Source organism: Rhipicephalus sanguineus, chromosome 5 (genome assembly GCF_013339695.2).
Source record: "Rhipicephalus sanguineus isolate Rsan-2018 chromosome 5, BIME_Rsan_1.4, whole genome shotgun sequence".
In the NCBI taxonomy this organism is placed as follows: Eukaryota; Metazoa; Arthropoda; class Arachnida; order Ixodida; family Ixodidae; genus Rhipicephalus; species Rhipicephalus sanguineus.
The window spans coordinates 46,471,896-46,484,371 of NC_051180.1; the positions used below are offsets into that span (position 1 = coordinate 46,471,896).

The 12,476-nt window shown below is 47.0% G+C and overlaps 1 protein-coding gene across 1 annotated transcript; it reads left to right on the plus strand.

The window, feature by feature from the left end:
* Window positions 1-4,430: 4,430 nt before the first annotated feature.
* On the plus strand, window positions 4,431-9,863 carry LOC119394642 (facilitated trehalose transporter Tret1). Its single transcript, XM_037661958.2, has 3 exons — window positions 4,431-4,648; window positions 7,805-8,472; window positions 9,331-9,863. Exons 1-3 carry the CDS (start codon window positions 4,501-4,503, stop codon window positions 9,859-9,861), a joined length of 1,347 nt encoding a protein of 448 aa, XP_037517886.2. The 5' UTR covers window positions 4,431-4,500; the 3' UTR covers window positions 9,862-9,863.
* The last annotated feature ends 2,613 nt before the right edge of the window (window positions 9,864-12,476 follow it).

Genomic DNA, 12,476 nt, shown 5'->3' on the forward strand with positions numbered 1-12,476 from the left:
TTTTTTATTGTTCAACAACGCAGAGGAAAAATCTCCCACCGGCACCACCTTGGAGGTCAAGATCTGGTACTAGCGTTACGACTGGTTACGCACTACTACGACTACGAGGGACGAACGGGTGCCGACTTAAGGAGCTTCGCCCCTAAAAAGGGGCTACAGACTTGCGATTTAACCGAACGATCACATTTATGCCTTCGATTAGTGGGAAAGTGAACTTAAGCCCTTTATGGCCAATTACTCCACAGAAAATGCAGAAAAAGGACCTTCAGTGGCTGTTAATACGATGCATTTTACGTCAAATTGGATTAAGATTAACTGGGCAACAAAGCGAACAATGCTTATACCTTGTTAAAGGTGAATTAACCTCAATGATGACATTAAAAAGTCAATCTAGGCATTTTTTTGCAATCTAGGGTATTTTCAGGGGTCAATCCAGGAATAAAACGTTGACTTAGGTTGGCATCACTGCTTTCCCGCCACCGAGCGCAGCAGACGCTCTCCCCACCCGCTCCGCACCCTACCGCCTTCATGAAAGGCAGCAGCGAGATCAGCCGCATAGTCGTTTTGCGTTCCATTTCTAAGAGCTTGACTCATCGGTTGTATTCGTACACGGAACAACTGCTAGTTTTTCTTCCTCATTCTCAGTTGCGCCACAAATATTTTGTTTATCCGGTGCATTTCATATCCTCTTGAGCAGCGCCCGTCTGCAGCGGAGAACATAAAACAAAGAACATATAACAGCGACTCAGACATTATCCGGAACATAACGGCGAAGCCAAAAATGCTCCGCGAGTGTCCATATAATCGCCAAACAAAAAGGTTGAAAATTGGCGTATACCTCTTGTTAGAGGTCGCTCATAAGCATGAAATTATGCAGTCGGCCTTGAAAACCCGGGTTCTTCGTTGTGAAGAACTTGGCCGAAGAAATTTCAGCCGCCTCGCCCATCATAATTTAAGCACATTTTGTAGCGATCCGCGAAACCTCCGCACTCGCACTGTCCAAATTACGTCATCGCACATGCTTGTGTCCCTTAGGATAATGGAATGATCAGCCTCCCCCACCCTTCCCAATTTGCGTTTCCTGTTATAATATATAATTTTGTAGGGACGCTAGCGCTCGTGGTGGCGACAAGCGAATTGCGAACAGCCATTGGCGTAGCCAGGTAGGGGGGAGGGGTTGAAACCCTTTTCCCCCTAGTAAATTTTTTGATGTTGTATGTGTATATATTGACACAAGGTGGTTTCAAACTACGCGCAAAGCTCGATTTGTACGCCCTCCCAGTTGTTTGTGGCATACGTGCGAAGCAAAGTAAATGTGTGGCCGAGAGCGCGTGCCTGCTTGACCCAGGTCATAACAGCTGCGCGCGACCCACGCGGGACACAACCAAAGGAAGAGAAGAAGAAGAAGAGGTGTAGTCTTAGAGCTGAAAGAGGACTGTTCTCCAGAGCTGCTCGGGGACTTCCGTTTTAGTTATCTTCTGCTTCCATCTTGGGAACAAGTTCGCGCAACTTACTATAGTTCATTCATGTGTGTTTTTGAACTGTGCGTTACAATATAGAGGCACACATACAAACGCACGCACAAGCATACGTATAGTATGATCAGCCCCACCCCCCCTTCCCCCGAAAAATATTTCTGGGTATACGCTACTGGCGACAGCTATGTCATATGCGCCTTATTTTCCATTGGCGGTATGATAATCACATACCGGTGTCTCTGTCTCGCACCTCTACACGAGAAAGCTAGATAAAAGTTGGTGCTGACCGCGGTTTGTTTCTCACAACCACCACAAAAAAAGATCACAGGGTTCTATATGCATTCGCCTAAGACGACTCGAAGGCGAAAGGCATCCGGTACGCCATAATACATCATTTTGCGATGTAGCGAATTACCCACTACGCGTCCATAGGGCAACGTGTGCACGTGCGTAGCTGCACACGGTGTTGATTCCGTGGCTGATGATGATCAATTATTACTGAGCTCTTTGTGATGGGTGGATAGCTTTAAATCGCCCACACGTTACGCATTTTACGTGGTGTGACGTCTGGTGCGGTTCAACGCTTCTGCCACGCAATATTACATTTATGTCCAATTTTCGAAAACTCTCTGATGCTTTAATTTATTGACCACTATTATTAGCGTGATTCACGCTTAATGAAATCTTTCCTTTCGTTTCAAATTTAATTCTTTAACAACCACGCTATAGTGTTGTAAGGTTAATCTTGAATACGAACGCCTTAAAGATAATTTTAAAACCACGTGCTTTGTTGCTAATCCTCCGTAGTGGGTATGAGCCATCTGTGAAGAACAAGAACAAGAACAAGGGCATTGTTCGGGTCCAGTCTGTCACGAGGCAAAGATAACCGAACTCGCCCTCAAAGGTTTGCTGCCCTCTGCGCTCAACATGCTTCGGCGTTTTTTTCCGCATCAATATCACCAGCGCGGGCTGTCGATATACGATATACAACGCTCTGGTTATACTTAACTGTTGCAGGCCAAACTTGGATTTAGAAATGTCGACTCCTACACTGAGAAGCCCTGCTTCTCCAGCCGACGAAGCATGCCAGCAGGCTTCCAGGTCTGCCGCTCCAGAATTGTCCCGTGTTCCAAGAGATCAACAGGAGGCCCACCCACAAGGTAGGTATCAGGGGCGCATTGCTAACAATCATCGTGATAGGGAAGTAGGCGGGAGTATTGCGTCACGCGGCTAGCCTTCGCAAGTTCATTTTCAATGAAGTCATCTTCACCGCTTTTCTTTCCTCAGAATATCGATCCCGTGGGCGACCCTGCTGAGGGGACTTGGTGCACCGTGCGTAGTTTGCGACTATAGTTTTAACAGACGCCGACTTGCTCGGGTGCCTTGTCAACGGCTCTGTGGACACTTTACTTTAATATGTCTAGGATTATGATGCAATGTAAGCTTTCATTCTTATCGTTCTTGAACGCCAGCTAAAAGCGTTCCCTTTTCGGAAGAGCGTGCGGGGAGCGCCGCTAACGTGGTGGAGAAATGCGTTAAAGCTTTCGAGACGTGATCACACATTGGGCCGACTCACTTGGCGTCACAGATACTGCGCAATACTTTTGTCAGCGAATCGCTAGCTCTGGAGCCTCTCGTTGCGCCGTGCCAGAGTCCAAGCGGTGTCCTAGACGCACGGACCAATGGACAATATTATTCATCTGATAGCTGTTCTGCAAGATGTGTCGTGCCTTGGCGGCGGTGTGTCGCTGATGATGTGCTCTTCCACTGGAACCGCCCTTTGTACTACGCCTTGGGTCTAGTCTATATACTGAAGAAGACCACACCTCTATGGCTGTCCTTCTTTCATTATAATACTTGTCACCAATGGTCCATACGTAATACATGTGGAGCACAATAATACTACTTATAGTTCAGCGTCAAAAAGTACACGTGAGGTGATAACACCTATAATTCAGCGTCAAGCATACGCGAGGCAATGCAAACAAGTGAATGCCTTTTGAGCTTCAACGTGATGCAGTGAGCTATAAATGATGTCACAGTTAAGGGCTAAGACTGGTTTTGACAGAATGTCAATTTGCGGCTTCAGATTTACTTAGTGGACGCTGTTCAGGGCAGCTTTGTTTTCAGCAACGACCCAACGATGAAACGCGCCACATTGACACAACGTTGATATAGTCTGCTATGCATTGCATAGATGCGTCAGAGTTTTTCCATACGTACGCACACTTCATATTGTCATAATGGTGAAGTTTTATGAACGTAGTATTATTTTGCCACGTTTACCGAACACCAAAGGAAAACCTATTTCCGCGTAATACCAGTGGATGGTGCCCATTGGAATGCAATTTCTTATGTCATTCGTTGATACAGCTATCTCATCTTTGCAGCTACAAGCGAGCCTACGGTAAGCGAAGCTCCGTCGATAGTGCCGCTTGCGGAAGCCAATGCCGCATCGCATACTGGCGCTCGAGTTTCGGCCGGTGAGCGAAAAGCCGAATCAGTAAACAGTGCAACGAAAGAGCCTTCGCAAGTGAAGACTACCACCGGCGTGAAATTGCCCGCGAAAAACGTTGTCGCTGATTCCAGGAGGCATGAAGGGCTTCCATACTGCATCGCCAAAATATCATCATTTAACGAACCAACTGATACGCACGACCATAATACTGGAAGAGGCAAACTCGACGCCGAAGGAGGGAAGTATTTCTTGTGCGCTGAAATGGAAGTCAGCAGTGGCAGCTCGTCGATTCCAGCTCGCGAAGTTGCCGCGGAAAGCCAAGTCACCGCAACGAGAGCAGTGCCAGAGAGTTCGCACGCAGCGACGATGGGCAGAAGCTCAACAGACGCCCACTCTGCGGCCGCAAGCACGGCAATCCCAGCTAATACAGACGGAAACACGGCACCAGTTCCAAACAGCACGACCCAGCCAGAGCTGAAGACCTTAGCAGCCACTTTGCCGGGTAGTTTAGGTACAGAGGCAGAAGCTCGCAGGCGGTTGTACCTGACCATAGCCATAACGTACATGGCATCGCTGTCGTTTGGATTCTCCGTGGCTTACTCGTCGCCAGCGCTTCCAAGCATACGGAAGAGCATGGAGTTCAGCGCGACCGAAAGTGACTGGTTCGGCTCTCTTGTCATGCTGGGTGCAGTCTTAGGAGGCCTGGGTGGTGGTAAGCGTGAAGATTATGCGGGTTAAATATTTAAGCGCATGTTTGTGGGACACCTAGTGCATAACTTAGCGATAATGGGAGTACAGTAAAACCTCGGTGATACGATCACGGCTCGTACGAATTTCGGGGTGATGCGAATTTTTCTGTGGTCCCGGCCAAGGCCCATTATCCTGCAATGTATTGGAGTACGGTTGTTGCGAACCGATTTGCACACTGCGACGTTTGATACGAACGTACGCTAGCGCACAGGTACGAACAGGTGCTGCCCGCGCTGTCGCGGAAGAGCCAGCAGTCACGCGCGGGCGCGGGCATGCGCGCTGCGCGACCATGAACAGCGCGTCGTTGCCTCCGAGATAGTGCGTGCGAATCTTGGAGGCCTCTAGGTGCCTTCGCGTTTAGGTTACAGATGACGTTGACGTCGCGCTTTTTTTTTTTTCCCCGACGCGTTGACTCGTGCTCCTGTGCTCGAGGCAGCAGCGTCTTTGTACTGTGTTAACACGTGCCTGCCACGTCAATGCAAGCCATGTCTCCGCAATCAGACGTTTTATGAAACAAGACTGAAACCTCGGCTGCGGGACCGTCATGAAGTCCCATTAAAGGTGGACGAAGACACCAAGAGACGAAGCGGAGGGTCTTGGCGAAAGAGCTTGGCCTCTATCTATCGTGTGCAAAGCGCTCCTGTACGCCGCAGTACTCTGGTGTCATGCAGAAAAGCGTAGTAAGATTAGGAAGGGGCTACTAGCGGTCATGGGGCACAACACATCTGGTTCATTAATTACACAGGCGCGCATGCACCGTATACTTACGAGTGCAAGTATGATCGCTGACGTCTAAAAACTTTACTGGCAACCATTCAGAGCTGTTCATGACGTCGCTGCGGCCCTGAAAAACACGTGGCTGCGATTGGCCCTGACTAACACTGCAAGGTTTAAATGCACATGTATACCCCATAAAGTGGACGGGAGGATGACCGCCGCCGTAGCTCAGTGGTAGAGCATCGGACGCGTTATTCGAAGGTCGCAGGTTCGGTCCCTGCCGGCGGCAAGTTATCTTTTCGTCCACTTTACTTTCTTCACATTTATATTCTAAATACTACAGATAACACCCCCTATACTTTCCTTGGCGTTATTGTCTGTTAGTTCTCATTAATATTGTGTCTACTAAATCAAAGCGTATGCCAACTTCCTTTTGTCGCATACTGATTTTCCATGTTTTCTGGTGATACGAATTTCGGATGATACGAATATTTTTGGTAACCCCGCGAGATTCGCATCACCAAGGTTTTACTGTATAAAGTGTGCAATCGCTATGGAAGCCGCGCGAAGGTGAATCAGAATTACTGGAAGGATTGGTTAGTTGCTGAATCGTTACCTTACTTCACCGACAGCGTTCGTCTGATTGTGCGTGCTAAGTGAATCTTCCATGTGAACACAGGTTTAGTGGACCTGGCTTTGATTTCCTATAGCTCTGCAACTTTCCGAGAAACTACATTATGGAGCAATATGATTTTAAAAACAAATTCTTATTTTTGTTTCGCGCGATACATTGGGTATCGGTTCAGAAGTGACATGTAAATAGGTTTGAGTTCAATTTTGCTTGTGCGAAACATTTTCAAGGGTGTCCTGGGCTAAAATCTGTAAAAAAGTTTAATTCGAAGCCTATTAGAGTGGTCCAAGATAAAATACGACACTGACATTATTAAACATAAAAGGAATGGGAATGAGTCAGTAGGCTTGTAACCCTGCACTACGTATAAGTTTTCTCATTGCCTAGGGTCTATGTCCTACTGTAATGTGCGATTCCTGTCACGTTGTTTTGTCCCTTGTTTCGATACTGTTCGGCTACTCGGTCCATAGATTCAGCAAAAACTCTTCATCGTGTCCCTGTTCTCTGAACACATGGATCTTAAATTTATGGCGGCGATAGGAACTCGTCACGCTGTTCTAAAATCGGCTTTTTTGCCCCGTGTTCCATTTTGCACGTCTGCAGAATGAAATTATTTGTTCACTGATTAATTGCTTTGAGATTGGTAATTTCCTAAAACAGCTAAACAGTAGGTAGTTATGGAGTAATTAGCGGCGAACAACAAAGCAGATCAACATCGTCTGACACACACGCGAAGAAAAAAAAAAGCTATAAAAACATGCAATCATAAGATACAAAACACTCCATAATCTCTGTATAATGAGCAGTCGTGCACAACAATATGAGAGAAAGAGAGAGACAGGCGTAAAAGACAACGTGGCCAATCAGGTTCCACCTAGTTTGCTATCCTATCCTGGGGAGGAAGACATTGGACAGAAAAGTACTGTACTAGTACTTGCGGTTGGTGCATCCTTAGTACAAATAGTAAACTTGGGCGCCAAGAACAGCACCCCGCAAGAGGGCACAAACAAGACGGGCGCTCACTTACAAAGGTGAGCGCCCCCTCTGTCTATGTGTTCTTGTGGGGTCCTGTTTTTCGCGTCTGAGTTTACTAAATTTATATTGGACAGAATAAAAAAAAGAAACACAGAAAGAAGGAAAGGGAGATGTCCTGCATCAAGTAATCGCATGCGGTCGCAAAACGGGTATGTCTTTAGAATATCCGGCAGTGCCTTTATGGCTCGCAACGTATAGATGCCAGTCGAAGCCGCGGTCTAGCTTACCTAGTGAATGTTTTGTCTTCTGGTCTGGCTAAAGCGACCCACAGTGTCTTTCATGCCACAAGTATAGCAATGAAGCGCAAAAAAAAAAAAAAAAACCGGCATTGTTGAGCAAGTAACGTGTAACCGTTGCAGAGGGAGTGGCTGTAGTTATAATTCTGGCAATGGTACATTAAGGTTTTCAGTTTTCGGCACACATCTACACCGCTGTTTATTCATAGTCTCGAACCAAACCGGGTGTGCATAATATGACATCACGTAAACAAGAACGGTCGACACTATATCCTAACGCCTACCACCACTAGAGTAAACTGTGTAATAAGCACATGTACAAATAGTTACGTTTCCACATTGTCGCACACTATCGACTAAGAACTGAATGCAGTTCATCCATAGCAACTCTACACATAACGTTTGTCAACGATTAGTCGCCAACTAATCGAGCATTCAGGCAATCTCTTCTTTGTAATGCTTCGTTACGTTATTCTGTTGTTCTTAAACACTTCGGCAGGTCGTCAACTGAACGCTATCGGCCGTCGCGGCACCCTGATCGCCTCGTCACTCTGGTTCATGGTAGGTTGGATGTGCCTGGTGGTGGCCACCCCTAAGGCGGCGCTGTTTGTCGGCCGCCTGCTCACGGGCGTCGGCACCGGCATTGTTGCGCTCACCGTCAGCGTATTCATCTCGGAGATCTCACCAGCCAACCTGCGGGGCCAGCTGAACACGGGAGCCAATCTGATTCTTTGCGGCGGTATTCTGGCCGTCTTCGTGCTCGGCAAGTTCCTAAGCTTCTGGCTCCTGGCCGCCTGCTGTCTGACACCTGCGGCCGCTATGAGCATCGCGTTATTCTGGTGCCACGAATCACCACGCTGGCTGCTTAAGAACAATCAACGACGCAGCGCGGCGGCAGCGCTGCGCTTTTACTTTGGTCCCGGCGCCGCGACCGAGTTGGCCACATTGGAAACAGCCCTGTCGCGTATGCATGGTATTGCGAGCTTCTCGCTGCGAGATCTGACGTCACGGCGCGTGTACCGGTCTTTTCTCTGTGTCCTGCTGATTATGTCGATGCAGCAACTCTCGGCCATTGCCGCGATCATCACGTTCACACAGGACATTTTCGAAGACGCCGGTACAGCCGTGTCTCCCGAGGACTCTGCTATTATTCTGGCATTTATACAGGTGAGAGAGCTATGTGTCTGTAGAGTCCACATCGCTACTCTTTATTTGTTAAAGGTTAAGGTGAAATAGCTCATTTAACAAGTTTGGAATGTTGCAACACCCAGGAGGATTGTCGTGGCTGCTTCCCGACCAGAATTATCTGCGCTTATCGGGGATAGCCGCGTTTTGCGGAGGACCACAGTAACTGGTGGAAGGAACTAAAAAACAACCTCGGATATGTTCATTATATTCTTTTCGCATGTCTGAGGGCCGTTATTCCTAGCCGTGTCTTTGCTGTTAGCAGCGCTGTCATTAAAATAACATTCCATAGCGGGATGCGCCTGAAGAAGAAAGTTTGAATGCACTTTTTCTAAAGAGATGTCAGAGACTAAATTACGTTTGTCTATATCTTCGTATATGCGAAAAATGTTCATAAGTTTTGAGCGGTTCCTTTTTAAGTGCGACAAATTGTAAGATGACCATATTCTCTCAACTTAGCACTGCATTTATATTGTCCATGGCCTCCGCTGATGCCAGACAATGAAGCTACTGCATGTATACTCGCTTTTCTTTAATTTCTTGCGCATGCGTACCGAAGACGCAGACGTAGTGATATAAACGTATGATTAATATTGATTGGCTCATTCAATCACTACTCATAAATGCATTTCTATATATACATTTTTATTGTTGTGGTGCAGGCAAGAGATCGTTGTATTGGGGCTCATGTTTTTCGATGCCGATACGTTGCACGCGTCCGTAGCTGTGAGAGGTTAACGACTGCTGCATGTGAAGCTTTCATGGCGATGCAGATGACGTAAAATGTCCAGGTTACAGTTTTCTGTCCAGTCTAATGTGCCATATACCTCTGCGTTCCAGATGGTGATGGTAGGAGTAGCCACCGTTCTCGCTGACCGCGTTGGCCGCAAAATTCTTCTCATGTTTTCGACGATACTGTCATCGGTGTGTCTCGGCGCACTCGGCCTGTCCTTCAGCTTGAAGGCAAGCGTGGGCGACAGCTTCAAGGAGGACTACGGTTGGTTGCCTTTGACAAGCCTCGGCCTCTACTTTGTCGGCTACTCCGTGGGCCTGGGCCCGTTGCCCTGGGTACTTCTTGGCGAGATGATTCCCCTGAAGGCCAGAGCATTTGCAACGGGAACTTGCACAGCTATCTTATTTGCCGAGGGTTTCATTGTGACCTTGAGCTACAACGGTATGCGTGCTATCCTGGGCGTAGCTGGAACATTCGGGTTCTATGGAGCATCTCTTGCCGTTTGTTTTGTTCTTTTGGTCGTATTCGTCCCTGAGACCGGAGGAAAGAACTTAGAGGGAATCGAGCAATTGTTTGGCGGGACTTCATCGTCGCCACACGAGTCACTGATGAAGAACAAAGATCAGAATGTGGGCTAGTTACGCTTCGTTTTGATTTGTACGCTTTTGACACAAACACTCTGTTGATCGATGGACCCATTCGGAATGCAAAAGATGAGAGCGTAGATGTTTTTGATTTTGATGCTGGCTTTTTTCACTGATAGGGGATACTGAGAGTGAAAAGAATTTGCAAATAATGTATTTCGGCGTGTTTTAAACGAAGCCACGAGCGAGTGAACATTCGTGTGGTTGTTGTTCAGCGAGGTGTATCTCGGGAACTAAAAAGAAAATAACGTATTAAATTCGATAATGGCCAAGTGTACCTATCGCATCATGAACCTATACATACCTATATGTAAGTAAACAAACAAGACGCAGGAATAACATAAAAATGTAAGTGGTAACAGTATATACAACGTGTGTGTGTGTGTGTGTGTGTGTGTGTGTGTGTGTGTGTGTGTGTGTGTGTGTGTGTGTGTGTGTGTGTGTGTGTGTGTGTGTGTGTGTGTGTGTGTGTGTGTGTGTGTGTGTGTGTGTGTGTGTGTGTGTGTTGTGTGTGTGTGTGTGTGTGTGTGTGTGTGTGTGTGTGTGTGTGTGTGTGTGTGTGTGTGTGTGTGTGTGTGTGTGTGTGTGTGTGTGTGTGTGTGTGTGTGTGTGTGTGTGTGTGTGTGTGTGTGTGTGTGTGTGTGTGTGTGTGTGTGTGTGTGTGTGTGTGTGTGTGTGTGTGTGTGTGTGTGTGGTGTGTGTGGTGTGTGTGTGTGTGTGTGTGTGTGTGTGGTGTGTGTGTGTGTGTGTGTGTGTGTGTGTGTGTGTGTGTGTGTGTGTGTGTGTGTGTGTGTTGCCACTGTATCACCTAAATGCTATTCGCACTGAAAATGATAACATACATCAGTCAGTTTGTGTCGTAATATTTTCTTACTTACTATTGTAATTATTGTTGTACCGTACCTATGTGACAAACGCACTCGTTAATGAAAACACGAGTGTCCGAAGTTTAATGTGCCGCGCAGCAATCTTTGTAGATTATCTGCTTGAGATGCGCTTCTATTTCCTGTCTGTGGGGATGCAATGACACTCAACGTCACTTAATAACAGCGCACGACTACCACCACAGAGCACAAGTTGATAAGATTGCAAGGATGTATGTGCTATAATTTGAGGAATGATGTCAGCGCTCACATATCTGCTGTTGAAAACATTTTGGTGATGTCCTATGCAGCAAACTAAATTAGAGCAGCGAAATTGCACTGAAATAGGTAGTAGTGCGATGGGTAATTTTCGAAATTTCAAGCGCTTTTCCAAAGCTGCGCAGGTAAGGAAAGCTTACTGCAGAAAAGCCTGCCGTGCAATGCATGTAATATTTCACGTTTTCAATTGTAGGTTCCGGCATCAAATATATCGCATTTCAAGCTTTCGGCATTATTATGTATGTGTAACGCCGACCATCACATGTCTTTAGCTCGCCTACTCTAGTGGAGGCCTACAGATTAAAATAACCCGCCACGGTGGTCTAATGGTTATGGTGCTCGACTGCTGTCCTGAAGGTCGCGGGATCGAATCACAGCCGCGGCGGCCGCATTTTCGATGGAGGCGAAAGTGCTCGAGTCCCGTGCGCTTAGATTTAGGTGCACGTTAAAGAACCCCAGATGGTCGAAATTTCCGGAGCATTCCACTACGGCGTCTCTCATAATCATATCGTGGTTTTGGGACGTTAAACCCCAACAATTATTATTATTATTATACAGATTAGAATAATAATCCGGAAGTTCGGAAGGCTGACGTTGTGAGCACTCCACGACCTCGCCTTCTTTGTTTTAGAAGTATCGTTGATAGTCGCATATATAAACGCGAGAGACAGGATGCCTGTTTTCTACAGAAACAATGCAACAGTTACTATAGTGGGGTTTATTAAAGGAAGTAAAACTGCCCAGTTATCTCTTCTGTGACGACATATGCAAAGCGCTAGAGCATCTCTCCCCATTGCAGGAGGTACTAGGTACGATTCCCAGGGCCACCGGACATTCGTCGGTTTTTATCAAGCGGATAGAGGCACCCGACCTGGTTGCTCGGCTGTGAATGGGTAATAGTATTAGAGAAGCGAGTTGGGCTAGTTGATGCGTATTGACCACAGGCATAAGTAATTAGCGCAAAAAACAACAACGGACAAGGTTAAGACAAAAGAGAGGACTCGGCATCGTTGTGTTCACCTTGTCCGTTGTTTTTTGCGCTAATTAGTTATGTCTGTAGTGAATGGGTATTAATCTCGTGAAGGTGGCTTCTCCTTTCTGGTCTCTCCTATCTTTCACTTCCCTTCGCCTACACGACTCTGGGCCATACTCCCTTAAAGGTTGCAGAAATTAGCGTCCTAAACCGAATTCCAGGGGCGTAGCCAGGGAGGGGGGTTGGGGGGGTTCAAATCCCCCCCCCCCCCGAAATTTTTCAGTTTTGCTTGCGTATATATATACGCGCACATACAAACGCACGCACGAACATACATAAAGTATGGTTGACCCCCCCCCCCCCCCCCGAAAAAAATTTCTGGCTACGCCCCTGCCGAATTCACCATCTTCCTCTCTCGTTGGTGTTAAAGTCTATTTAGAACCTAATGAGTGCGTGGGAGGTATTTGATTCTGTGCTACTAAATGTTATAGGTT